Raw genomic sequence first — 27,341 nt, 5'->3', positions numbered from 1 at the left:
GTCCCTGGGACCTGCTGAGATGATGAGCAGACAGATACTCCTGGCGGTATCACTTTCATCGTGCCATGTGGGGCCTGTCTCTGTTTGGGACCTTCCAGAACTCTATTTGGAACCTCAGCTCACAAGTTTCATCTTCTGAGATGAAGGAAACCCTGGGGAGACACAAATCCACCCCCTAGCCTTTCAGATTCAGACCCTGAGTTTCAGGGGGAGGAAAAAGGTTCAAGATCAAACAATGAATTAGTGGTTAGACTGGGGCTACCCGGCTTTTTCTAGAGCCCACGTGAGTGTCTGTCCACACACTATATCCCTTCCTTGCTTTCCATCTGAAAGAGACTTCACATTTCAAGGCTGTGTATTTCCCAAGGACAGAAGGAGAGTACACTAATTCACACACTTAGTTTCAGTTGCACTAACACTCTCTTGTTGCCCACATTTGGACAAATGAAGTGCTGTCTTGCAGACAGCTTTTTTCTACCCGAAGGCCAAGAGCGACTATTCAGTCTGAACTACTATATAAGAAGATGGACAGCACGTTTTCAAGAGGAAAGGTGTTTGTATCCACGTACTGGAAGTTATCCACCACGACTGATATGGTGGAGTTGACCTGTAAGTAAATAAGCAAGAACTGAGAGAGATTCTGATAGATGTTCTCGGTTTGAATTCCAGACTTGCACACTGTTACCAGTGCCTGTTTCTTGACCGTGGTATTGACGAGAAGCTGCAATGTCAGGTCCACAGAATGATTGGAGCATTGCACGAAGAATTGCAGTTGACAAATAATGAAGTACCAGCCCGGGAACTGGACTACCAGGCTCCTGTCCTGGTATCCGACTCCATGAATGTGGCCGTCTTGGTTCCATGACAGTTTGGTACTGTTGAGCTGTTTTGACACTGGAATGGTAGAAGCAGAATTATTACATGTTAGGTACAGGCTGGAAAGCTGTTGTTCAAGGTTCCCACTCAGCAACCGTGTTGTCTAGAGCACTGCCCACTGTACCACACATTTAACATCTTCTGAAGTACTCTTTCTAGAATATTCTTTCATAGCTCATTGTTTCTATTTAGGAAGGCACAGAAAGAACACCACCTGTCTTTTTTTTTGTTGTTGTTGTTGTTTGTTTGTTTAATGCTCAAAGCTGGAGGGCTGGATCACATACAACACAGTGCAGGAAAAGGAAAGACCTAGCAGGAGGGTTTCCTAAAGGAAGGCAGCACCTACAGATGGTTTTAATTATTTTCTATCACATATGATTGTTGATATTTTCTTTTTACTTTTTTTCAGTGTCTATGTGTATATGTATATATGTGTTTGTATTAGATCCATGAATGTGTTTAAGTGCAGGTACACACATGTACAAGTGTGTATTTAGCCCAGAGGACAACCTTGGGTATCAGTCTTGACACACTATGTATCTTGTTTCTGTTTTTTCCCTAAAGATTTATTTGTATTTGTGTATATGTATATGAGTATATGCAGTGTGTGTGTGTGTATGCTTTTGGAGACCAGAGGTGGGCATAAGATACTCTGGAGATGGAACTTAAAGCAGGTAGTTTTGAGACATCTGATGTGAGTGCTGGAAACTGAACTTGGGTCTTCTTGAAGTGCTCTTAACTGCTGAGCCATCTCTCTAGCCCATTGACTTGTGTTTTTGACACAGACTTTCATTGGCCAGAATCTTGCCAAATAGATTAGGCTGGTCAGCCAATGTGCCCCACGGATCCCTTGTCCTTGCCTTGGCAGTCCTGGCATTGTAAACACGAGGAACCATGCTTGGCTTTTAAAAAGAAGGTTCCAGTACTCCAGCCCAGATTTTCATGCTTACAAGTCAATCACTTTACCCCAAAGTCACTTCCCTGGCTCTTTTCTCTTTTAGACCTTGCCTACCTGGACTGTAGTTTGCAACAAGGTCTATGCTATTGTGTCATTTGTCATGAATGAGCATTTAGTGTTGACTACTGGTTTGATAGGCATTGAAGATGATGTCAGAGAGGTGACACTCAATATTGTTCAGTTTCAGTATTGAGTGGCCCAAGAGAATCTGTTAACTTTTGCGTTTAAGATAAAATCAAAGTATGATTTGTGCATGCATGAAACTGTCAACAATGAAACCCGTTATGGCAGGCAATTGTCATATGCTAATAAAAAATAAGATACACCTTTAAACTTGGTCTGAAGTTTTGAATGTATCCTTTCCTTAAAGGGCAGTCAAGCATCCTTGCACGGGCTGCTCACAAGCACAGTGAGAGGCCTGCCACCTAAGACTGTTAGAAAGGCAGAGAATCAACAGAGCCTCTAAGCTAAAATGTTTGTGTGAAAGCCAATTCTCTGAGTCCTAACAAATGAAAATTGGTACTGACTGGTAAAGGTGTGTCCAGACCTGGGAAGCTGGTGTGCTAGTTTAAGTTGAGTCAACGCTTTCTCTTTAACCTTGCTGCAATTCAACTGAAAGGCATGAGCCAATCTGACTGCAAAACGGCTGTTCAGAGAATCTTGGCCATCTCTTCCATAGTTCCTCTTTCATGTTCTACTTGCTCATTTACAAGGGACTCTCACCTGAAGGACACCACAATATGCAAACAGACCCTGTTCTAAGGAGCTCATTAAACTGTCAGTTTGAAGACCAGACAATTTTGTAGTTCCCCTGAGAAGAACTTGGAAAAGGTAGAGATGGAGGCTGTTCTTTCTTCACATTGGGGAAAAGACTTGACCCAAATGAGAAGACAGGTGCACAGCCGTGAGGTATTGGGAGAAGGGAGAGGTGATGGAGGTGAGGGACAAAAGAGTCTTCAAAGGCCAGGTAGGAGGCACAGACGGGTGATGCAGTGGCTCCCACCTGCTGAGGGAGCTTTTGAACGTCTGCCCATCTGTCTGTGGCCATATTCACCCACTATATAACCCCTAACATGGCTTCCTCCGAGCCCATGGTTATGTATGTATTTTAACTGTGCCACTGAATTGTGCCATTTCTAAACCTACAACTTTTTGTTCTTGTTTTCAGCAAATGGGGCTAAGGAAAAAAGAATCTTGTAGCTTTGGAGAGAAATACTCTCATCTTTTTCCTCTAAGACATTCAAATTCAGTTTATGAAAAGTATGATGTTAGCTAAGAGCACATGCGCGGATCAGGTTTAGCTAGAGGACTCTAACGGGGTCTTCTGGAGTAGAAATTGGCATAGGGCATGGCCTTTACAGGGTTAGATTTTTCTGCCTTTGGTTACTGACCTCGAAGGTAGGCCCATGACTTCTTGAAGGGAGTTCTTTTCAGGGTACATAAGAGGTCTTCCGAGCAGTTTCCTACAAAGAAGATCAGTTGTGAATCATCTTGTGCTTCTCTGGGGACTGCAGACAACCTTTGCCGTGACCCTCGGAGACGGCCATTTACTACCCTGTTTGTGGGATTAAATGAAAACAACTCCAAACTTTGGTTTTCATTTTTATATTAAAAGGCTTAAGATTTTCACATTTCTGGAGTTTATTTTTTATTTATTGCTGCTACTTGGGTTGTTATAGAAGATTATGGAAGTTAAACAAATATAATCCTAGTTGCCATAGTGTACTGGGCACCATTTCTGACAGTCCTCATGAAAGGTGTTATTGGGTACCTCTAATAGGCGGAGGGAGGCTGGGAACCTCATGTCCTTCATCCCAAACACTGGTCTTCCCAACAGCAACACTGATGGAGCTATTGCTACCCAACCTGCCATGTGGACACTAGACGTGCGGCTTTTACCTGCATCAGCTAATCTGGTTCTCAGACTAAGCCAGGATCAACTTTTATGAAGACACTCAAGGACATTCTTAAGTCTAAGTAAACAGGTGGAAATGTGAGGATTCCCTACATTTGTCTCATTTTAGAAGATGGAATTCTTTCTTTAGGCAACCCTGCTAAACAACAATCTAAATAAAGTCCCTTTTAATTTTAAGAGGACAGAGCAATACTGGCATCTTACAGGAAGCCTCCCATTTGGGCCTTCTTTGGTTGAGGCAAGCACAGTATTTGTGTCATTACAGCATCTGAGAAATATAGGTATTTTTAATGTCTTCACTAAGGATGATAGCTCTTTCTTATTATAACAAGCTATTTTGTATGATAAGAACCAAGTTATACATTTTCTGTAATGACTTATGAATTCGATTTATTTTGAACAAATCTCTTCTCTTCTTTGGGCCCTGGCTCCCCTGTCTGTAAATTGATGCTGATGTCTTTTTGATGATGTCATTAGAGATAACCACTCAATCCAGTCATTAGAGACTATCAGGCATAAGCTCATGCACTAGGGCCTGTGCCCTGCTGTGCTTTCTTATTCTGTCTCTGAGTAGTATGAACACCCCACCCATCCCCTTGCTTTCTCTGCCCAGATTTGAGAAAATCCCTGGAACCTGAAAGTGCTTCAAAGTTGAGTGAAGAGTTCCCTCTGCTGTCTGAGCAAGTTCACTACCAGACCAGCAGAAGTGGGGGCAGTGTTTTTCCCCATCTGCTCCTGACCCACAGGGAGCATCTGGCTCCGCAAGGGCTGACGGCCAGCATTCATTCTCCAGGTCCTATCCATGCTCATCCTTTAAGCAGTGTTGATGAGGCCTGCTGCCGCCCTGTACACAGACATGAGTGTATATAATCAGAACCCAGGTCCAAAAGTGTGATATTTGAATGGATTGTGACTGCAGTAGACTCCTTGTTGTCCACTGTAATCTTGGAGGTTGTGGAACATCAACCAGAAGGAAACAGAGAGATGCAAATCTGGTTCTCTTTGCTGGTAACCACTCTCTGATTTCTGTTACCTACAGCTCCCACGAGTGGTATTCATGAATTCTTGGGTTCTGACTCCTCCCTATCTCTCTAGTTGCAGCCTGTACCATCCCTCACCCCCCTTTACTCTGTGTCTTAATAGTAAACAAGGTCACCATCACTACCAGCATCATAGCTAATGGTGACTATTTTTTGTGGTACTTTGCTGAACACGTTACAGCCATGATTTCATTTCATTTTCACGACTGTCCTGTGAAAGACAGTTTATAGTTGCTTCCATCATGGATATAAGAAACTCTAGGTTTTAAAGGTTAACTTGCTTATTCTCGGCCACACAGCTAGTTGCTGGTAGGCTGGAGATTAAAACTCAGCCAATGAGACTCTAATGCCAAAACACATTTTCTCCCACCCATTGGAATTTGGAGGCTTGCTGGTCCCCAAACAACCACATAGACATGCTTCTGCCTGAAGACCTCCCGTTCCTGCCCCTGGAATCCCTTCCTCCGTCAAGTCCTTTGAAACACACCCTGGCAGAGACTGCTGTTTAGTCTCTCCTGCTGCTCAGGCAAGAAGACCCTTCATAAGCATTTGCTGCTGGGGTCATTTCTTACCTCCTTTGGTAGGTACCAACTCAGTCGGTACTTGGAACATCGGTGTGGTGAGCAGGGATGCTTGACTCGTCCCCCCACCCCCACAGAAAGAACGCTGACCCCACTCCCACAGGTTCCGCCAGTTAGTTGGGAAAGTAGGACTCGCGCCCTTGACCAGAGTCAGGATGTCACATAAAATACAGGCTCTGTCTCTCTTGTCCAAAGGCCCCTTTGCATCAGGTGGCTTGTGGTGACATTTGCAAGAGCTGAGCATCTACAAATGGATGGTGGCAGAAGTACAAGCCCAGGCTTGCCTTTCACACATGCAGGTTTTTTTTTCTTCTGTTTTTCCCCCCTTTGGTCTTCACGTGTATAGTGGGGTAACCTCAGCTGTAATTCTGAGAAACCCAACGATGGAAAAAAGCAATCTTATTTTGCATTTCCTGAAGTCAAATGGCAGGCATTTTTTAACTTTTCTTAAAGAATCAATTCATGCTAAAGGAGAAACATGGACTTCTCCTTCTAAGAATGGTGCTGCTGGAGCTGGTTATCAAGGGAGTCACACTGTTGAGCTTAGGAAGACCTCAGAGGCAACATGTCTGTTCTTTCACATTTGGACATATTGTCAGAGAAGTAGAGTAACAGATGCTTGGTGAGGCCCAAATGCCAAAGATCTCAGTGGTTTCTGAAGGATTAAAAAGCCCTCAGCCAGTGACTAACACCCCTCTGACGCGCTTTCTCACACATAGTGGTGGACAGACCTACACCAAGTACACCCTAAGTTATAACCCAAGTCAGAGAGATGCAAGCTTGAATATTTGGCCAGCCAGGGCTGATCAAGGACTGGGTAGGTTGCTTTGAAAGTCACAGGACTCTTGTTATGACCTACACAGTGTTGTGTGGGGTACCAGCCATGTAGATCAAGTCTCATCAGCCTGTGACTCAATGATAAGACATTCTACTGTGGATATGAAGACTTCTAGAGGGGACTCCATGAAGCAGGAACCCTGCAGGGGCCCCAGAGCTTTGAGGATTGGGTGCCGAGACTGTGAATCTCTGTTCTCTGCTTTCCCAGTGAATATGAGTCTAGAGGGGCTTAGTTTGAGAAATAGAATATGAGAACTATCTGGACGTGGAGGCTAAATTGATGGGTTGGGTGTTGGGATTCTGGGAGTTTCTCTTTTAGATTTTATGTTCCTATCTAGATGGAGAGCACTGTAGACTGAGATCTGGAAGTACCTCTCTAGATGATTCTAACAGACAGACTTGCTGTATCTCTGCAGTGATGGTACCAACGTGGGGTGGTGGGGGGCTGGGAACTGGGGCCAGGAAGTCAGTTCTGACTCCAATGTTTGTGCCTGCTGCTCTAACCCCAGGTAGGAGACCATGTCTGCACATGTTCAGATTTTCAGAGCCCCAGGGGACAGAAGAGAAAAAATTCACCTCGGTGGCAATCTAAGTTATGAACATTCTTCTGTAAGAATTTCATATGGTTTTGGAAACAGAAGCTGCCTGCAAGAGCCCCTGTCCAAACTTGGGAAGCACACGCCTTCCATGCTCCCAGTGTCGCCCCATTGCAGGCTAGTCCTAGGTCACAGAGTGAGTTATGACAGAGACAGGACATGAATCTAAAACTCCAGATTCTTTGGCTGGAGTTTTCGTTGGGGACTCCATAAATGTCTTGGGAATCAAAGCTTTCAGATAGATGGAGTTGGTGCTTTGTGTTTTTTGTTGGCAAGCTCTGACTTCTAGAGGGATGATGGATTAATCTTTTGCTTTGGAAAACTGGAGAGAAAGGTATGTCAACGATACCCCAGTGTCTCCTTTCCCAGAGAGGAGGGGAGAGAAGGGGGTAGGGAAGGAGATTGCTGAAGGTAGTGGAATGGGCCGTGCACTGGATGGTAAGGATTGTGGCAAACTTAAACTAGACCCTGTCCTGTAGAATTTATAATGCTGTGACCGAAGGATCAAGGGAATGGAGATGATGGATTTTATGAGTGGGAAGATTGAGCCCAGAGATGCGGAGTTTGGGGACCTCACAGCAGGTGAAAGATCACCAGCGCTGGGCTCAGAACACTTGCTGTCCTCACTCCTAGTGCTGGGCTCTGTCTTCCTGTGGAGCAGGGCTGTTTTAGAGGAAGAAATGAGTCTGCAGCCATTCCACACAGTGCAGCTGAAGTCTCGGACACAGCTGGAGGGAGGGGCTGGGAAAGCAGCCCCGGAGCCTTCCCGATCCTGCAGTGTGGGAGAATGGCAGAAGAGAACTTCAAGTCTGTGTTCAGAACCGGGCCAAGTCAAAGGTCAGGGTAACTGGGCTTTCTAGTCAGATGATATGTGATCTAAATGACAGTCAGCTTATGCTCTGCAGAGCCTCTCCTGTTGGGACCAGGCGGACGGCGCTTCTCAGAGCACACGTGATTCCACTGAAAGCTTTGGCTCCATCTTTCCCTTTCCCGGATTTCAGCTTCAGTACCATCAAAGTTAGGACAGTAACAACACAGATCTGGGGCTGATGTGACACACATCAAGATTACAAATGGCAGCAGGCCCAGCACATGGCTTTCAGAGACACTGCAAATGTGAGGTCCCTCTCTTCCTGTCTCTTGTTACCTCGGCGCAGCTGTGGCAGCACGGTGGAGAGGACTGGCTAACGAGACGCCATTAAAATGAAACCCATGCGATTGCCTGTCAGATTAGACTTTCTAGATTCTGTAAACAATTGTTCGAGGCTTTCTGATACTTTTAGGGAAGTATAAGGACTTCTTGGAAATATTTTAATCTTTGAAGAAACAGAGAATCCTGTATTTTAGTTTCAGCTCCCTTGGAGAGCACTCGGGAAAGTCCCAACAGCGACACCTAGAGGAATCTCCACTCTCAGGAGCATTTGGGACCAAAGCGAACCCTTAAACTGGTGGGGTCAAGTTGGGGCGGGGAGTAAAGGGGGTGGGTCATTTCACAGGCCTTAAATCTAACCATTTCCTTAATGCCACCAGGCCAAGAGCATTTATGATACAGACATAAAGAGCAAGTAAGAAGCCATTTGTAAAGGGCACATGGCTGATGGCTCTGGATTCAGGACAGCACTTGGGAAGCCCCAGATAAATAGCACGCTTATGGTTCAACACAGAAAAAACAATGGTTAAAAAAAAAGGTTGAAATCAAGTTGGAATTCGCATAAATCCTGTGAAGGTTTTTGGGAGCTGGAAGCCTTTTAAATACCAAACGGTTGTGGTATGTACGGTAAATATAATCGACTCGAGGAGAACTCATCTGGAGTTCATGTACAGCGAAGGCAGGTTGAGCTGGCATTGTTGGGCCTGGTGTTTAAGGAACACCTTAGAGTTCTTCTCACATTCCAAAGAGCCCTTACAGTGCGCAGCTTATTTGCAACGAGGAAGCACAGAAACCCTCTGAGAAAGTTAGACTGGCTCAGACACGGGTCTGAATCCCATCCTGGCTACATGCTAGCTGCATGGCTTAGCACAAGCGTGTGGGCCTCTTTGAAATGTTCTTTCTTCTCCAAGGTGAAAATAATATAAACCTCAGCAGCTGGCCAGAAGATTGAATGCCTTGTGTACACCACCGGCCCTGCTATCTACCACACAAACAGTACCAAGCAGTTGGTTCCTCTTCTCTGGCCTGGGGCCTGGGCTACCTGGCTGGCAGGGATTCAGGATCACAGATGTTGTATCTGGGGCTTGAACTGAGTATAAAAAGAAACCAGTTTGAGGTCTAGGACGCTCTGCCCTTTCTCCTCCTCCTTCCCTCTCCTTGGCTCTCTTTAGGATAATAGGACAAGGAGACATAGCCGCTGGGTTATATCTGCCAATCCTAGCATCAAATTTCTTTCTTTTTTTTTTTCTTTTTTTTTTTTTTTTGGTTTTTCGAGACAGGGTTTCTCTGTGGATTTGGAGCCTGTCCTGGAACTAGCTCTGTAGACCAGGCTGGTCTCGAACTCACAGAGATCCGCCTGCCTCTACCTCCTGAGTGCTGGGATTAAAGGTGTGCGCCACCATCGCCCGGCTCCTAGCATCAAATTTCAGCCTTTCCACCTTCTTCCTGTTCTCTCCTCTCCCCTGCCCTACCTCTTTTCTCCTCCCCCCTCATTCTTTTTGGGTGTGAGGATTAGGAAGCGTGACTTTAGAACCTCCAGAGCCTCTCCAGAACTCCATTGTACTTCAGTCTGAAGGGCTCACTTCCTGGTTATTTTCGACAGATTCCTCTTAGCTCTGCCTTGAGTAAGAGAAAGTGGCCGTCAGAGTGGATTTTAGGGAGAGTGTTCGGACTGAGTGGAGGACAGATTGTCTCTTTGTGGCCAGTGCAGTAACTGGCGGAAAGGCAATTTACCACTGCCCCCACCCACCGGACTAGCTGAGGGCAAGTGTCGGCAAAGGGGAAAGAAGACCAAATGGAACAAAGTAACAAACTGGAGACTCGGGGCCTTCTGAATACTGCTCCATCCCTCAGAGTGAAGCTGGGCCCCCTCTCAGGACGGGATTGTGAGGGAAAGGAAGGCTGCCACTCTGTCATCTTTATCCTTAGTGCTGTTTCCGTACGGCATGTGGCCATAGACTGCCTGGGTCAGAGGTGTCCTGGGGAGAGCCTGGTCAGCTTGGGTGCTCAGTTTCCTCACCTCGGGATGCCTTTCTCACAGGGCCCTCCCCGTGCAGTCCCTTTGAATGCCCGTGTTTCCCTTTGAGTTGCAGAGGCTGGGGAGGCAGTTTGCCAAAACATGTAAAAAAATCAACATAATGAAATGGTCAAAAAATTCTAGGATAGCTATTCAATTCGCAGATTTTATATTGGAAGCAAAATCCACCTGTCCTATGCTTCATCCTTATGGTTTAGCCATGAAATAAACCCTCAGAAGTGGGAAACACAAGACTCTGGGAGGAAAACAGAGTTGCTTCACGTTCCAAGCCAGGACTATACGAATGCCATGTTCTAGTCTAGGTCTTTGTCTTTGGGGTCCATTTTCAGCTGGAGGCAGAATTCAAGCCAGACTGGATAGTGAGCAGAAGGGATCCCCAGAACCTGCATTTAATGTCTGAGTTTCCTTCGGGCTTCCGGGACCTCTGGGTCCCATGAACCACACAGCCTTTGCAGGGAAAAGATATCTTTTTCTGCCGACAGGGATGAAATCAACCCAGGTCACATGACCTCAAATCTACCCAGAAGCCGCAGTGGCCCCCTGTGTTCCAGAACTTAATGACAGAGTATGCTAGCTTTTGAGAAGTTCCTAGTGGTTGGAATAGCTTCTGCCATACAGGGCAGAGTCTCAGAGGTTTCCACAGTGTCACCTGCGGGGAGACGTTGTGCTGTCCCTTGCCGCCATGCTAGTTTTTCTGCATGTCTCAAATCTTTCGGCAGATATTGCCATACAAAGAAGCAAGGCTCTGTTGGAACTCCTGGGAAATCCAGGTAAAGGGGGCTGCGATCTGAGATTTGGACCAATAAGCCCAGCGCACAAGGAACATAAAAGATTCTAAATTCTGTGGAAGCAGAACATTTGACTATGAAGTGGGGCAGCGATCCAGGAGCCTTAGTATGTGGAGAAGGTAGGGTCATTTCATGGAACGTGGGAGAACAAAGCATGCCAGACGGATGCTCTGAGGTTCAACGCAGAGGAAAATGAAGATATAACTTCGGTTCACTTCACGTTTATGGTAGGCTCCCTGCAGGAGGCACTAAACCCAGTGAGAAGAATACGGGAACGGTTTGCCTCCCAGGGCTTCTGTTTGGCCATGAATCTATCTGAGCCCTCAGAATGCCCCACAAGTCTCAAGTGGGGTGAGTGTGGGTTGGCAGTTTCCTGGGGCCTATCCTGGCCAGGAATGGCAAGTTTGTGGTAGGACTCATTACCAACACGGGTGTGGTTTTCTGTGGTTTCCCTGTTGCTAAGGATATCCTGTGCCAGGGTATTTCGGTATGTCTGCAGAGCCCGCATCCCAGGCTCCGGTCACTGCTGGTTTCCTGGAGGTGGAAGATTTACAACAGCTGTCATGACTGAGGGCTCCCCATCCTTGTGGAAGGTAGGTCTTCCCCGCCTGGGATGCCTCCTAACAGTGTTCCCTTTCTTCTCCTCCTCTTTCCTTTACAAAGAAGGCAGTTTGCTTCTTGTTTATGCTGAAGCCCAGCTTGGTGGTGAAAGAGGCTGTGGCTTCAGATTTTCTTCAGACAAGTGTCAGGCTGCTTCCCTCTTTGTATACAGGACAAGAGGGTTCTAGTTGCAGGAAATGTCAAAGAACTCTGCTACTGCGTGTGTGTGTGTGGGGGGGTGTGTATTCCTTTATGTATATGTGTGTAGAGGTCAGAGGTCAACACTGGATATCTTTCTCAATTGCTTGCTATCTTATTTTTTTAAGACAAGATCTATCATTGAACCTGAAGCCTTCTGATTTGGCTAGACTGGCTGGTCAGTGAGCCTCAAAGATCTTCCTGTCTCTTCCTTCTCAGTGCTGGTTGTAAGTATACACAGGTGCTCCTGGTTTTTCTGCGGACGACGGGATCTGATGGAGCTTTCACATGCTACAGTAGGCACTTTACTTACCTACAAGTCTGTGCAGCGAGCACTCTTCCCACCCCAATGTCAAATACTTTAGAATATTTAGTAGTGATGTTTGGAGAGGAGAAAAGATGTTCCTAAAGAGACCTACCCTGCTGGTGTGGGGACCCAGGTTTTGCCCTCAGATGTTATTCTTTCTCCCTCCCCTTGCTAGCATGGCCACAGTTTGCAGAGCTAAGGCACGTGCAGGTGTGCATTAAAAGTGGGCAGCAGGGGCAGCGCAGAGCAGGGTGCTAGCTCCTCAGAGGGAAGCTCACGGTTGTCACACTGCGGTCTCTGGCGCAACCCCACGCCTGTACTCCTAACTCCTGGGGCTGGCTTTGACCTACCCAGAGGAAGTAGGGAAAAGGGAGGGTATCACCAGCCTTGATGAACGGAATCTGGTTGTAGAAACACTGAATCAGAAGCCAGTTTTTGTCATTTTTAGTTTTCGCTCTGATGCTCTGAATCACGAGCCGGGGAAGGGAGGGACTGGTAAAGGGTCAGACCCAGGGGTCCCCACATTTCCCATCTCGTGAACTAAAGAAATTTTTCCCTCAAATAAAAATCTGAGGAACAACATAGAGAAGACAGATTTTATTTTGCTTCTTCTTATCATTAGAACAAAATCAGTGACAGAGCAAACAACTGGTATCTATCTGTATTATTTCCTACCTTGAAGGGAGGGGCATTTTCACCAAAACACAGGAGGGTGTGAGTTCCAAGAAAGAATGTTTTCACCTTAAGAGGAAAGCTTTGTTCTCTATTTCCTATTCCATGTGATCTGGTACTGACTATAACCTGCTAATTGGAGTGGAATTTTGTACTTGCCAACCTATGATTGGAGTGTCCACAAACAAAAAACAACATATCTTCACTGTGGCTGGGGTCCTGATGCCCAATAAAGGCTATCTTTGTCATTGGCACTATTTCCAAGGGAGGTGGCTCCTGCCCCTCATCAGATGGAAACTTCCACTCTTACTGAGAAATATCTAAGTGGAGGTGGCAGAGGACAATGGAAGCATAGACTGGGGGGATTTATCTTTAATCAGTGCTGATCATTCCTTGAAGAGCTCCATGGGAACATATGTAACAAGTTAGCAGAATGTCTAACTGTATATACTTCCTGTACCACAACTATACACACACACACACACACACACACACACACACACACACACACACACACACATATACTGTCTGCTATTCTGGTCCCCGGGTCAAATCCAACCACTGCTCATTCTGTAAATGAGTTCTAGAGGGAATGCTGTCAGGCCTGCACAATTGTTTGTCTGTCCTAATCACGGCAAACTGCAGGACTGATTTCAGTCAAGATGAGAAGATGTGCAGAGCATGGCATATTTACAACCTGAATCTCTGGAGACACAATGTCTGTGGTCTCTACACTTTACCTTGTTCAGGCATGGGAAACGGGATCACATTCTAGAGACTAAGTGACTTTGGCCAATATTGAGATATTGTTCATCAAGCTGAGGTTATTTGTTTGTCCGAAAATATTCAGGATGCTTGTCCATCCAGGGCTCCTTGCCCACACTTTCTAAGTCTCCAGTAGGATGCCCTAAAGGAGAGAAACTACAAGTGCCATGTTTTTGGTGTAGGGACCTGTATCTGTTTGTCTTCTGGTCTCAAGAATGCCCAGGATCTCTACCTTGCTGTCTGGGAGGGATTTCATACCTATCCTGTCTACTCCCCTTTCCTCTCTTAGTTCTGTGGTTAATTATCTGTGCTTGCTACGCAGGCCTTGAAAATTGTGGGTGGAATTTAGGTGGGAACTGATGTTTTGAATGTAGAGAAACTAAGAGACATAGACATTTTTGTGTAGCCCTTATGATATTGAGCAAGACACTTTCTCTCTAAGTCTGATTTGTCCTTCTCTGAGCTATGACATTAGATAGATGATCTTGAGTTTAATATTCAGTATTGTCTGAATTCTGCATATATGCCCGTAGGTACTAGTAGGGACAATATGCTAATCAATAGCTTCTGTGGCTGGTAATGTAGAGCGACTGAGTCTGTTTCCACAGCTCTTCAGCTTCCTTAGGCATTTTGGCTATTGCCAGTTATTTGACCATGACTAGATGCTGCTTGTGAGGCCAAGCAATTATGAGCTTGCTCTGATTGGCTCCTCTAGAACCACAGAGAGATAACCGCAGTAATTTCTGTTGAAGGGAAGTGTAATAGACTTCCTTGTGGGACATACAGTTATATTAAAATTTTTCCAATTTTGTGTTTCTAGCTCTATATACAAGGTTGCCTTGTGTCCCTGCCAGAGTTCACATCCTGGCTGCACCAATGGTGAGTTTTGTTAGGCAGGTGGGAGGTTGTGTGGCTAGGCACAGCGATCGGGAATTACCCAGATAAGTCAGAAGCATCAGCTCACCCAGCCCCCACCTCCATCCTCCCCACTCCTATTGCAGACAGTCATGGCATTTCTTGTAGATAAGCAGGCACTGCGTCTTGTGATGGCATCTGAATGATTCATCCTAAATCTGAGCTCTTACCTCCTTTCAGGGGAACCTTCTCAGTTGTTCTGGGAGTGGAGTCCTGGAAAGAAAGAGAAGAGCAGGGTCAACATCCATATCTCACAAACAAGAAACAGGACAAGATGGCTCGACCAGCGGAACACAGCAAGTTCACAGAACTCAGGCCCACAAGTGAAGCTTCCACCTCCCAGTTGAGAGCTTTCTTCCTCTCCTCACATGCGACTGGTTTTCCCCTTAAGTCAACATGAGATCAAATAAAGTCAATAAATATATGCACTTTTTTTCCAGATTTGGTTCATCTCTAAGTGCTGTGAATATACATGGAAAATATTTTTCTACTTAGATAGTTTTTGGAAATTCTGTATTAATTAGTGTTTATATTCCAACGATTTGATGATATGGTAAATAAACTTGTTCTCTGACCATATGGATTTATTGCAAGTTTATGTCCAGCTGTAATGAACAAGTATTTATAAATATGTAACACGAACAGAAGTATATTCATTCACATTGTATTGCATATGATTCTTTCTATAATAATCATAAATGTCTACATAGACTTTATGTAAAATGGGTACGAGGTTGATGGGAACATTGTCTGCTAGAGAGGAAACTATGCTGGGGGTCAGAGAGGCTTTTTTTTTTTTTTTTGGTTTTTCGAGACAGGGTTTCTCTGTGGTTTTGGAGCCTGTCCTGGAACTAGCTCTTGTAGACCAGGCTGGTCTCGAACTCACAGAGATCCGCCTGCCTCTGCCTCCCAAGTGCTGGGATTAAAGGCGTGCGCCACCACCGCCCGGCCAGAGAGGCTTTAAAGAGAAAGGTAGCTACAGTGTTCTGAGACGGTGTCCCACGGAGATGGAGGGGCACTGGTTTCCAACAGATTCCTCAGAGACTACCTTTCCAACGTTCCTCACTTCTTCTTCTTCTTTTTTCTTTTTTTTTTTTTTTTGGATTTTTCGAGACAGGGTTTCTCCGTAGCTTTTGGTTCCTGTCCTGGAACTAGCTCTTGTAGACCAGGCTGGCCTCGAACTCACATATTAGTCTAGGAGGGCATGAAAGAGATCTTCCATAAAGGAATGGAATGTCACATTTGCCTTTGGACATCTAGGTTATAGTCACCTCTAGTGCCCTTCTCTGAGAGAACAATGCAGAACAGAAAGGACGAGTATTCACATGGGAAAAATAGCATCCCCATATCTACCAAGCTGGAAGGTGGCCACTGACTCGATGGGATTTGCCAGGCAAGGGCTGATGACCATCTGGAGGTACCGTTTTAATTTATGTCCCCAGGAACCCCGTCATTCTCCTTCTGTGGACACTGTTATCTGAGGAGTAGGTCTTCTCTGTAGTCCAAAAGATGGCGCTCAGCCTGGGAGGCCTTGGGAATACAAGTCCTGGTGTCAGTCTATAAATTTGGGCCTCAGTTTTTCAGGGGAAGGGATGGGAAATTGATTTTGAAGATCACTTCCCCCTTCTTGCTTTCTGATTGTGTTTTTTCCCCTGAAAATTCTGAACGAGAGTAATACTGTTTTACGTCTGTGATTGCACGATCACCCATATGCTTCTTAGGAAAACCTGACATCACAAAATTCCCCTTTATGTTGTCTCTGTCAGACGACAGGCAGGACTTCAAAACTTATCAAGCAGCTGACTCAATACTAAGCGTGACTTTTGATTGACATGAAGTTCAAACACACGAAGAAAGGAATCTTCATTTAGATGAAGCCTGATGTGACTGAATGCACCAAGTGCCCTGTATCCAACTAGGTACCTAGAGTGACTGGTAGGAGAAAAGACACCAGCAGAGCCACCCTAGGGGCAGAGATGCTAGCGAATCATTCGCTCAGCTTTGGGTGACCTGTGGTGTGTACTGTGTCATATAGATATGCTATATATATACCTAGTTTATAAATACTGCCATTGAAGAACTACTAGAAAATATGGAATCATAACTGTGAATTGTGGCAGAGCTATGAAAGGACCAGAGTGATTAAAGACAGAATTTCTGAAGCTTTAACTCTGAGGATTGATCTGTAAATTCTCATTCAGCAAGTTTGGTTAGAGCTTGGCTTGCCATGATTTCTCACAAGTTCCCAGGTGATGCTGATACTCCTGGTCTCCAGAACAGCATCAGCTTTGAACATCAAGGGGATAAGCATATAAGTATCTGGGAGGAGGATCGATTGTATGTGATGGGGGTACAGTCATGGAAGGGAAGGCCTTGCTTTTGCCTGTTAACTGAGAGTTCCTTCTTTCTCTTTAGGAAGGGAAATGCCAAAAACATTGGCAAGAGTTCCTGTAGCTTAATCCTTTACCCAGGGTCTAGGGAATTCAGGACAGAAGTGTAACTGTTCCTATGTTGAAGAACACGAGGTCTTTACAGCTTCCTCTAGCTACCTATAGTCGATGTAATTCCAGAGTTAAAGTGAGAGACAGGCCCAGACGTCTTTCAGAACCTCAAGCTGATTTTGTAAGGAAGGATGCCAAGATACTCTAGTCAAGGGCCAACACTGGGCTAAACTTCTCCAGAGAGCTTCCTTCTGGCCGAGGACAGAGCGGTTCATTGTTCTTTTCTCCCTATTTTGCAAGCAGTCCTTGTATTGGAGGATGGAGAAGCAAAGCCTGAGGGTATGATGACTGCTCACTTCATCAGACATGACAATTATTGTTAGATTTTGTCAGAGATTGTTTAGACCCCGGGCACTATGCTGAGTGCAGTCTGGAAACTGTTTTAATAAACCTTGCCCAGGAATTCAAGACCTTGGCTGGGGGAAAGGAGAGCTATCCTGCTTAGTGACTTGGCTTTGGGTAAGGTAGGGCACAGCATTGACCTAGATGCAAACAAATGAATACCCCCTGGCTGTTGTCTCAGCCCCATAGAATAGCTCAGAAAAAACAGTCACCATGGTTACCAGCCCCTTATACATTTCCTTAAACATATTCCCCCTTTTTTTAGCCTCTGTGGACATCTGATGGGCATTCCAACAGTCCTAGGGTTCTTTCTGTGTAAGGAAAGAATGGTCGTGCTTAGTTTGTCCCCAGGTGAAATGACCCCACCTTAATCATTAGCCTAGCACTGTTTTCTTCTCTCCTTTCATTACTGTGATTAGAGGGCCAGTGATTCCTGCTCTAGGCTGTTGGAGTCACACCAAGATATAAATTATTAGCAATTGTTTGAAAACAGTGCCTATTTGAGAGGGACTGCTTTGGCCTTAGAATGTGTTTAATTTGTCATAATTCCCTGGAAGCTCAAGGAACAAATGTGTACAAGTTCCTTTCTTCCCAAATTTGCTTCTCAAACCAAATGCTTTGTTACTGAAAGTACCAAAGGCTACCAACGTGAAGATGTTCTAGAGAAAATTCCAGACCCTCTGCCTTTCTGGCTTTGTTGTCTTTTATGGTGGGCCTCTGGCTCACAGCATATGAACATCTCTATTATCATTACGCTAAGATGATTAAAGATTTAAAGTAGGTTGCTCTGGGAGTCAAATCCTCTCTGGGCCTTATTGTATGGTCTTTAACTAGATTCCCAGATTAGAAGTTGTCTAAGACATAGAGAAGTGACTTAAGGACCACAAAAGATCACTGAGATGAGAAACTTGGTCACACTGTCTGTGAAGGCCAATGACATGCAGCGTTGCCTCTCTAGATTCAGGCAGACGAAAAAGCAGCATGTTTTCCCAAAACCCAAGGGGAGACTGAATGGCAGTCATCGAAGACTGCCAAGGAAAGTGTTTGTCTTGGGAACTTGTGGTTTGGCAGGTCTGAAATCGCTACCACAGTGACTTAATCAGCATTTCTCCTACTTGCCAAGACTTACCATCCTGTGAGTTACATTCATGAAACTAGGGATTCTGATGCAGTGGGTAAGCTCTGAGGTGTTACTAGGTCTAGTCAGTCTCCTGGCTATGGCAGCATGTCTGAGTCGTGGCCCACTCTGTAAGCGTTACTGACTTTAAGTCACGACACAATAGCCAAGTATGATACTGATGATCTTGAAAGGTGGCTCCAAGGAGTTGAATTTGGATTGAGATCAGGAAATCTTCCTGCTCTGAAGATAGAATTGGTACTCTGTGCCCTTGGCTTCATCTATCAATGTATTTTGTTATCTAGTTCCACTTCCTGCTTTGTCTTTGTCTGCTCTGGAGTACGGCCATTGTTCATACTGCAGTAACTCATACAATCCAGTTTGTCTTTCTCTGAGGCATGCATGCCTCCACTCCTTGCCTGACTAGCTGGGTCCCACCTCCAGCTGCTTTCATCCTGCTAATGGAGATCTCATCTTTATATAACATAGCGAGTGAGCGGAAGGAATGACAGCATCTAATAATCTTCCATCATCAGTCCTCAGGATGGTAAAGCATTCAGATAAGGATCATCAAAAAATGCCAGACTGCTGAGCGGAAGACATGTCTTTAGAATGTCACCTCATAGATTCCACTCACAAGAAATGTAATTCCCAAGAAAGAGTGCCTCACAAGTCAGATGTTGCTAGCTGTCCCTTAATGATGGGACTAAACATATAGACGTATATAACCAGACATATTCCCCTAGATATGCTATAACAAGACCAAGCATGGATAAACCTCAGGCAGACCTAGAACGTATGTTCTACTACATAATTGGCCTGTCTCTTGCAGAATAGTCAATGCCACAAAATACTTGAGGGTAGGTGTGATGATGGTTAGCTCAGGGCTTGCCAAATTTTCTTGTTTTCAAAGATGTTCTGGGAAGATTCTTAAAATGAAGGTTTGACTCAGTAGCTCGGGGATGGGGCTAGGAATCTTAATCCCTCTCTGTGTGTGCATTATTGTGTGGGTGTGTATCTGTTAATATTCATGGGTCTGAGTGTGAGTATGTATATGCAGTGATGTACTTGTGGTGGTTAAAGGACAGCCTTGAGTAGCAATTCTTAGCTTTTGCCATATTTGTTTCTTTGTTGGTCACTACTGCGTTTACTCCCTACTAACTGGTTGAGAAGCTACTGTGATTCTACTGTCTCTAGCTCCTATCTTGTTCTAGGAACAATGGGTTTACGACTGTGCACCTAAATGTTGGACATGCAAATTTAGGTCCTTGTGCTTGGTGGCAAGGGATTTAACCAATGGGCCATTTCTCAAACCAAGTCTGTATTTCTAAGAAGCTCTCAGGATAATTTATTTATCGATTTGCTTGTTTATTTTATTTTATTTTTTTTGGATTTTTTGAAACAGGGTTTCTCCGTAGCTTTTGGTTCCTGTCCTGGAACTAGCTCTTGTAGACCAGGCTGGCCTCGAACTCACAGAGATCCACCTGCCTCTGCCTCCCGAGTGCTGGGATTAAAGGCCTGCGCCACCACCGCCAGGCAGATTTGCTTGTTTATTTTATTTTTCTTGTGGTATTGGAGATTGAACCCAAGCCTTGATGTGTAAACGGGGCAAGGACCCTAGCACTGAATTATATCCCTAGGCCTTTAAACATTTTTATTTTGATACAGAGTCTCATTAAATTGCCCAGAAGATTTGAACTTTGCGACCTTCTTGCCTTAGCTTTGAGAATAGCTAGGACCGCAGGTATGTGAAGCTCAACCTGGTAGGGCTACCCATTAAATCACATGTTTCAGATTTAAACATACGTAGTTACCACACATAAGACAAGTGTGTGAGCCTAGGTTGAATTCTAGACTCTCCAAATAACGATAAAACAAAACAGCCACGGAAGACATGGGGATGAAATATAGACTGTACTTGATTGTATGCCATTAGGCAATACTGCCGAGTTAGCGTGAGCTTTCTCCGCTCTAGGAACAGTGTCGTAGAAAATAAAGACGGACAGCAGAATACAGGCGAGTGAGGCCGCAATGCCTACAGCTTGCTTTCTGATGCTTAGAGAGGCAGCATGAATGTGGTGGGTACTTGATTAGCTTAGGTGGAAGCTTACATGGGCTTTATCATACCAGTTTCGAACATTTTCTAAAGACCATTTCTAAATTTTCTCAGTATCAGCTTACATTCTAGCTACTCCACAAAACCCTCGCTATCCTAAGCAGAGGTCACTACTCTTCCTTTGGTACGGAACATTTTGCCTGAAGCTCAAGTTCATAGGCTTCATTTTCTCAAACTGGAAGAGTCCATGTGAGTCTTCCCTTCAAAACCCTGCGTGGGGCTTGGTCCTTAGAACATTCTCAGCATCGGGAAAAGCTCAATTAGTTAAACAAATTCTTAAATAGAATGAATCCAAATTCAGGGAGTCACTTAAAAAGTGTTCCAGGGCACTTCAACTCACTCCCACTATCTACTATCGAACAACAAACTGCTAAGCAGCCCCAGCCCTATCCCAGCTCTCCCAACTATCACCACACCCATGTCAGTGCACTCTCGACCCAGACACACCCATTCTCTCTCAAAAGAGAAAGGTAGGCTTACTTGCTTTCTCTTTCTAGAGAGGGTATACAATATGTGGAAATCAGACAACCCGAGACCTTGCTATACCACTCTGGACTGTTTGTGTGTTTTTGCCTTGGCCTAAGTAAGCCTCCTGGTTTAGGAAGCAAAGAAGTGAAAAAGGATGAGGGTCCAGAGCTTTTGTTCAAATGTAAACACCTGTCTGTAAAGTGACAGGGAAGCCATCATGGATTCCTCTTTCCCGGGGACATAGGAGATGCTCTATTGTAGTTTTTCTTTTGCTCTACTCTGTGGGTTGACAGTTCATCCTGACTCTGGAGTCTTTCCTAGGTTATGGGAAAAGTATCCATACACTCGAATTACTCAGTTTTTCTTTCTTCCTTTCTTTTTATAGTGATGTAAAGAGATGTTCCCTTTGTAGTAGACTTTCCTTTCCTCAAGATAGTACCAGCTATGTGGAGGCTGATAGACAACAGTTATTTAGGTAACAAAATACACATTCTATTCCCATTCTTAGGGCTTCATTTATAAGTAATGGTTTGGGAAAAAATGCACAAAGGGCAAAAAGTCCTAGAGGGAAATGTAACAGCCCCCTCCAAGGCACAGATAAATCACGACACATCGGCACAACAGAGTGAGATGTGGCTCTACAGTGACACAAAGCACGCTCTGCACATAGACATGGAGGGATCTCTAAGATACACCACCAAGTGAGTAGAATGACATGTGTATGTTAGGTATTTGTAGATTTTCACATTTATGTAAGAGTGCACAGGAATTTGTCCATGGTAGCTGTCTCAGCAAATACAGGTTGCTGTTAGGAGGACAAGGTGTGAGAAACATTTAATTTCTTTCCCCTTAACTGTTAGTTAGTTTTCCCAAGCAATGTAAATGTATTTCATAATAAATGTTTTGTTAAAGGTAAATAAGTATGGATATTGCAGGAGGCTTCAAAGACATCACGAGAAAACTGTATAAGCAGTGCAAGGACAGGAACTTTGCTAAAGGTGTTGGCTAAAGCTGTATACTCGGTGTCTATAGCAGTGTCCTGTACAAAGCAGATACTCGATAAACACCAAGACTGATGCCTCTGTTTCCCTTTTCTCTCTCCTTTGGAGCTTTCACTTGGAGCTACTTGGTCCTCTAGCCAAGTCTCACGCGTGACATGGTTAATTGACCCTTCTCCATCTTCTTTCTCAGACTCTGTTTTTGTCCTGGGGGAGGGCTCTCCCTAACTTCATTCATTCCTTGAAAAGTGTTCCTGTTTCTCCCTCTGACCAGACACCGATTTCTTCTTCAGTCTACTGGGTAAACATCCCTTCGCTGGTGCTCTCAGGTGGTCCTGTGTATGTCAGCAAAGCGATTCTATTCTCACGGCTCCCCAACCAGTCCCAGTGGCACACAGAGAATGCTGTGTGGCCATCACCCATCCCATGTTTAATAATAGGATCTGAGTCTGAACTCTTTGAACCCTCTCCTTGGTTTCTTTGACAGATTTCCCCCTGAGTTCTTCAGATGCCAAGTCCACCTGTTTCCAACAGTCCCCATCCTTCTTCCTACTGGATGTATCCCTGAGAGCCCAGGCCTGGGGACCTCACATTTCCCTAGGTCCTGTCACAGTTAATGTACTAGAAATGATATACACAAAGCATTAGATTCTCTGTGCCATAAGAGTAAAGATGGAAAGCCCTAGCCTGTGACGAAGTACCTGCCATTTGGGAAATCACTGCACACCAGAACACAGACTCAGACTGTGAAGTGCATCTCTCCATGCCCAGGCATGGAGGTAAGTCAAATCGATGCCCTAGAGGATAAACTTCAGAGAGAGAAATGGGAACCAAGGCCTTCCACTCTTCTGCCACCGTCAGTGCAAGCAGAAGGAGCAGCATTCCCATGGAACAATCAAAAGCAATTAAGCAGTCCCCCCTGTGCCTCTTGCTCAGGGCAGCTGACTTCAAGCCCTGTCCGCTTCCTGGGCTTCGTTTTCTGTATTGCAGAAGCAGGGAAGATTAAGGCCCGTCCAGCGTTCACAGGAGGAATCATTTCCACAGCAGACTGGAACTCATACTGACTCTACCAGAGTTCCCTCTGGTTCTCACACCACCATCATCACCCCTCCCCGTCTTGGTTTCTCCCTCACACTCAGCAGTTCTACCTGCATCCTTCAGCTGAAGAACTTCTCAAGGTACCCGCAGTCTGTCTTTTCTGACCACTGCTTTACAACAGCACATTTCTGTGTCAAAATCACACTGACAGTGGTGAGTGTGTCCAGAAGGTGCCCAAAGGTTTGTCTAGAGAGTCATTCTTAGCAGGTGATGAGCCCCACTAGCCCTGACAGCCAAATCAAATGTCAACAGCACCATTCTTACACTCCCGCGGAAGAGCAACCTCAACACTGCCTTTAAATGTCAGTAGTTAATGACACCAAGGCCCGAGTTCTCTCTCAACAGCTAGAAAGTTGCTGAGCCTTTCCTCCAAGACAAAAAAGAGAAGCCAGAAAAAGTCTAGAAGATTATAATCCGATGATGAATGAGAATTATGAAATAGTACCAGACGCATTCACACTTGGCCAGAGAGTTGTCTACGTGGATGGCATTCATACGGTCCTCAAATCCCCACGACTGGCTCTCACCCGAGCCTGAGTTGTGCATGTTGATGGCACAGTATTGTCTAGAGGCTGAGTTTCTAATTTTCTACATTTTGGCTTTCGTCTTCAGTTTTTTTCTCTTACTCCCCTCCCCCATTTCAAACAAAGTAAATCTCCCAAGTCAGCGTGGTCCTGCATGTTGTGTGAGCACCTCAGAGGGTGCGGGTGAAAAAACATCGCTGTTTTCTGTTCCTCCACTCTGTTTCTCTCAACACCCAAGGCTCTTCAAAGCCAGTGACTTGTGCGGAAGCTTTCAATTGCTTTTGTGGGTTTTAACACTAAAGTGCCCAGAGCTCTGGAGGGAGCCTTGGCTTCTCTTCCTTTGTTTTTTCTATACTACAGTCTCTGAAACTTAGCTAAAACACAAACAACTAAAAACAAACAACAAACAAAACCAACGGTAACAACAAACTCTTGGCAGTAGAGAGGCCTGGGAAGTCCTGGGAACATGGATTGGGGACATAACCCTAGAAGCAGGCTGAGCGCCTTACAGAGGTGACTTCTCTCCTCCTACTGCGAGGCTCTGCTTCAGCTGGGCTTCCAGCATCCTTTCTCAAGGCCAGTGGTTCCTCTCTGCTCTTGGCTCAAACACATCTGGAAATTTTTGAGCTCAAGTCCAGTTACATTCCTCTAAAAAGTTATAAATTAGTGCGAGGAACTCATTCCTGTTTCCTTCCCCCTGTTACAACGTCTGTATATATGCATAGTTTTTTATTTGCATTTTTAATTTTTTTGCTCCCAATTTCTCTCTTCTCTCTCCTAGAGGGGCACAGATTATAAAGAAGGAAAGAGAAGCAAAGACAAGTTTACTCACCTTCTTCTGGACTACCAGGACCAGTATGATCGCCATTGCCACAACGAGGCACACCAGCGTGACGGTGCTGAGGTAGAAGTAGCTGTGACTTGTGGTTCTCCAGGATCTCGTGCTTCTCCAGGCGCTGGCCACCGAGTCGGGTGGCATCTGCATGACTGGGGCAGGGGACAGGGCCCCACAGCTGCCTGCTTGCTGCAGCCCTGGCTCCATGCTTTATATAGTCTGCCCCACATCACACCTTATCTCTCCTCATCTGATTTGATTCTGCCCTCAACTCTGTTCCAAGAAGGATTTTCCCCCTGCATCCTGGATCATGTGATTTGGAAAAAAGCCTTCACCAGTTGCCGGACAGAGAAACTCTTCTCTGGGGGCGTGAAGCGAAGGGTGGATGCAAGGGTGGGGGAGAGGTTCATTTTTCATTGCCCGGGATTAATTTGAGTGCAGAGAAATTGTAGCGACAGATGATGGCTGATGTCAGAGGGCGGTAGGAAGAAGACAGTTCCGCATTTGTGTGCACCAACCACTTCTGTTTCCTCTAGGCTCAGCCACAGAACGCCTTCCCCTGGGTATCCTGCACACTGCATTCTACACGCTGGTGGCCCCGAAACGCTTCCAGATTAGTCTCTTTGCTGGGTTCCCTGGGAAACTACAATCCTGCAGTGACTGCTAGGGCTCCCTGACAGTCATGGCCTGATGGAAAATGGAAACACACCCTTTCTTGGGAAAGAAGAGCCCACAGTGTAGACACTCACGTACCTGGTGACAAGCTTGTGGCTGTAGGACATTTGGGGATAGTTTCAAAAAACGGTGAGAGAATAAGAATTTAGAAACAATTAACTTTTGAACTAAAACTCCTAAAACTCTTGCAGTGTGATTTTGGGGTCTGTTAAATTTGCTGATGGAGCTGGCTTGCCACAAGTTCATATAAAAGGAAGAAATTAGTGAGGTGTCAGGACAAGGAGGTTGAGGGGTGTGGAATGTGTGTGCATATGTGTGAGGTGTTTGTGGGATGTGCCAGGGTGAAAATAGTGCTCCAGGTATTTGTGATGAATTCATGCATGGATGTTACTAGAATTTAGCATTCTGGTTCAGGAACAGTCTTGGGAATTTGGTACAGTGGCTGACTTCACACTCCTCACGAGCCTCAGAGGCAGGTAACATTTCTTCTTTACAGAATGGAAAGCAGAGGCCTGACAAGCATGAAAACTTGTCCATGAAACCTACCAGTGCTAATATAATGGAAGAACTTGGTGTCTAAACCAACATTGTCCCGAAAGCCTGCAGGAATCTTCTGCTACTGGCTGAAAGCCTCATATACCCCATCCTAACCTTTCCTCTGCTCAGTTTGGTCCTGGGATAAGTCACAATAGCCCTCGTTTTAACTCCCTCTGCCTTACAGTCATTGAGAAGATCAAACAAGATGATGTAAGAGCGCTTCCTGAATGGGAATTGGCTTGGCAGCTGCTGCTGAACAATTCCTGTTAAACAGCCCGAGTTACCCTCTGGGCCACGTCTGGAATTTAATATGATAAATAAAGTCCCTGGGACATAGAACTGGAGCCCATCTGTGGATATGAACCATTTTCACTTCAGAATACCTCTTAAAGTACTTATCACTGTTTCATAGCTGCTTCCAGATGTGGCCTTCAGGAACCTCATTTTCTGTTTCCCTGGGTGTTGACAGCATCCCTCCCTTTTGATTGTAGTCACCTCTGTGAGCCATGGGAGATACCAGAAGCCCCAAAGAAATGTCATGCCCAAAGCCAGCCTTGGGTTGGAACTTTCTGGCTCTCTGGAAATCTCTCTTTGAGCATTCTTCAAGGCATTTTAGACTTGGAAGATAATCTAGAGACCCTTTCTGGTGGGTTCATGAAATCAAAATCCACAGCGGTGGGAGAGGCAATGAGAGAGGAACTGGTGAACAGGTTTCTTGGCAGCCAGAGTCATTACAAATGGAGACATTTGACTGTCAAGGAGGCTGAACCCTCTTGGTCCCAGCTGAGTTTAGGTTTGGAAGAAATATACATCTACACTAGTTTGCCTGATGGTTTTTGTAGGATGAAGTAAGCTAGTATTTTTTTGGGGGGGGGTACACTTGGTTGACTTGGGGAGAAGGCCCCGTCCTTTGCTGGGTACGGACAAGGAGTGGGTGGCAATGTGCCCAGGGCTGCTGAGAACTGGCTGCTCCCTTGGCTCTCTCTGTTTAGCCCCTTTGATCAAAATGGAAAACTTCTGATTGCTGAATGGAAGCTGTGGGTGTTGAAAAATAAAAGGGCTTTGCTTAAAGTTCAGGTCTTCCTGAAGGCCTGTGGGGTTGAGGAGGCAGTGGAAAAAAATGTTTGTCTTCTGCTTACAGTTTTGCATACAGTACAATGTCCTGGGAGGGAAGGCTGACAAGGGGGAAAATCACCCTTTGTTCTTAGAACCCTCTCAACAGTTGAGATTTTCAGATTGTGGGCCAAATTTCACTTCTTTTGTTGGTGCACTCCTCTGCTCATGAAATTTCCATGGCTCCCTATTCCCTACTCCTTCGTTCTCAACTACTCTGTGATTTGCACCTGTAGAATTTGGTCCATAACCTAGGAGTCATTTCCCTGTGCTAACAGGATCCTTTCAATTTCTACTTAAGCCACACGATATGCAAATGGAAGGATCCCATAGAGTTCTTTGCTGAGTGATTTTCAAATCCTTCTTGGAGTAAAACTTCACAGGAAATGTGAAATGGAAAATGAAAAAAATAAAAGAACTTGCTGGTAGGAGCAGAGGAGGGCCAGGCAGAAAGGCTGATGCTAGCTGATTGCTAGGTGTATCAGACCCAGAGTCATTACAAGATAAACAAAACATGGAGCCTTTTGATTGTTTAGCTCAAATTACTCATTTCTCAAAGAAGGAAATGGAAACACTGAAATGAAGTGACTTGAAGGGTTGGGAACTCACACATTGATCAAGCGTGAGGACTCAAGTGTGTTCTCCAAAACCCATGTATAAAATGTGGGCACAGTGGAATGGGTTTATAATTGCACAGCTGGTGAGACAAAGATAAATAGATCCCTGGAATTTGCTGACTAGTCCACCCAGCCTAACCAGTGAGTTTCAGGATACTGAGAGA

At 45.2% G+C, this 27,341-nt stretch overlaps 1 protein-coding gene across 1 annotated transcript; it reads right to left on the bottom strand.

Annotated features, from left to right (window-relative positions):
* Positions 1 to 499: 499 nt before the first annotated feature.
* Tnfsf8 (TNF superfamily member 8) lies at positions 500 to 24,442 on the bottom strand. The gene is made up of 4 exons (XM_057785572.1): positions 24,233 to 24,442; positions 14,407 to 14,449; positions 3,226 to 3,297; positions 500 to 894 (listed from the first exon to the last, which is right to left on the bottom strand). The coding sequence occupies exons 1-4, from the start codon at positions 24,440 to 24,442 to the stop codon at positions 500 to 502; spliced, it is 720 nt and encodes a 239-aa protein (XP_057641555.1).
* Positions 24,443 to 27,341: the final 2,899 nt, after the last annotated feature.

This window comes from Chionomys nivalis, chromosome 11, assembly GCF_950005125.1.
Source record: "Chionomys nivalis chromosome 11, mChiNiv1.1, whole genome shotgun sequence".
Lineage (NCBI taxonomy): Eukaryota > Metazoa > Chordata > Mammalia > Rodentia > Cricetidae > Chionomys > Chionomys nivalis.
This window is presented reverse-complemented; position numbering and strand designations above follow the sequence as displayed.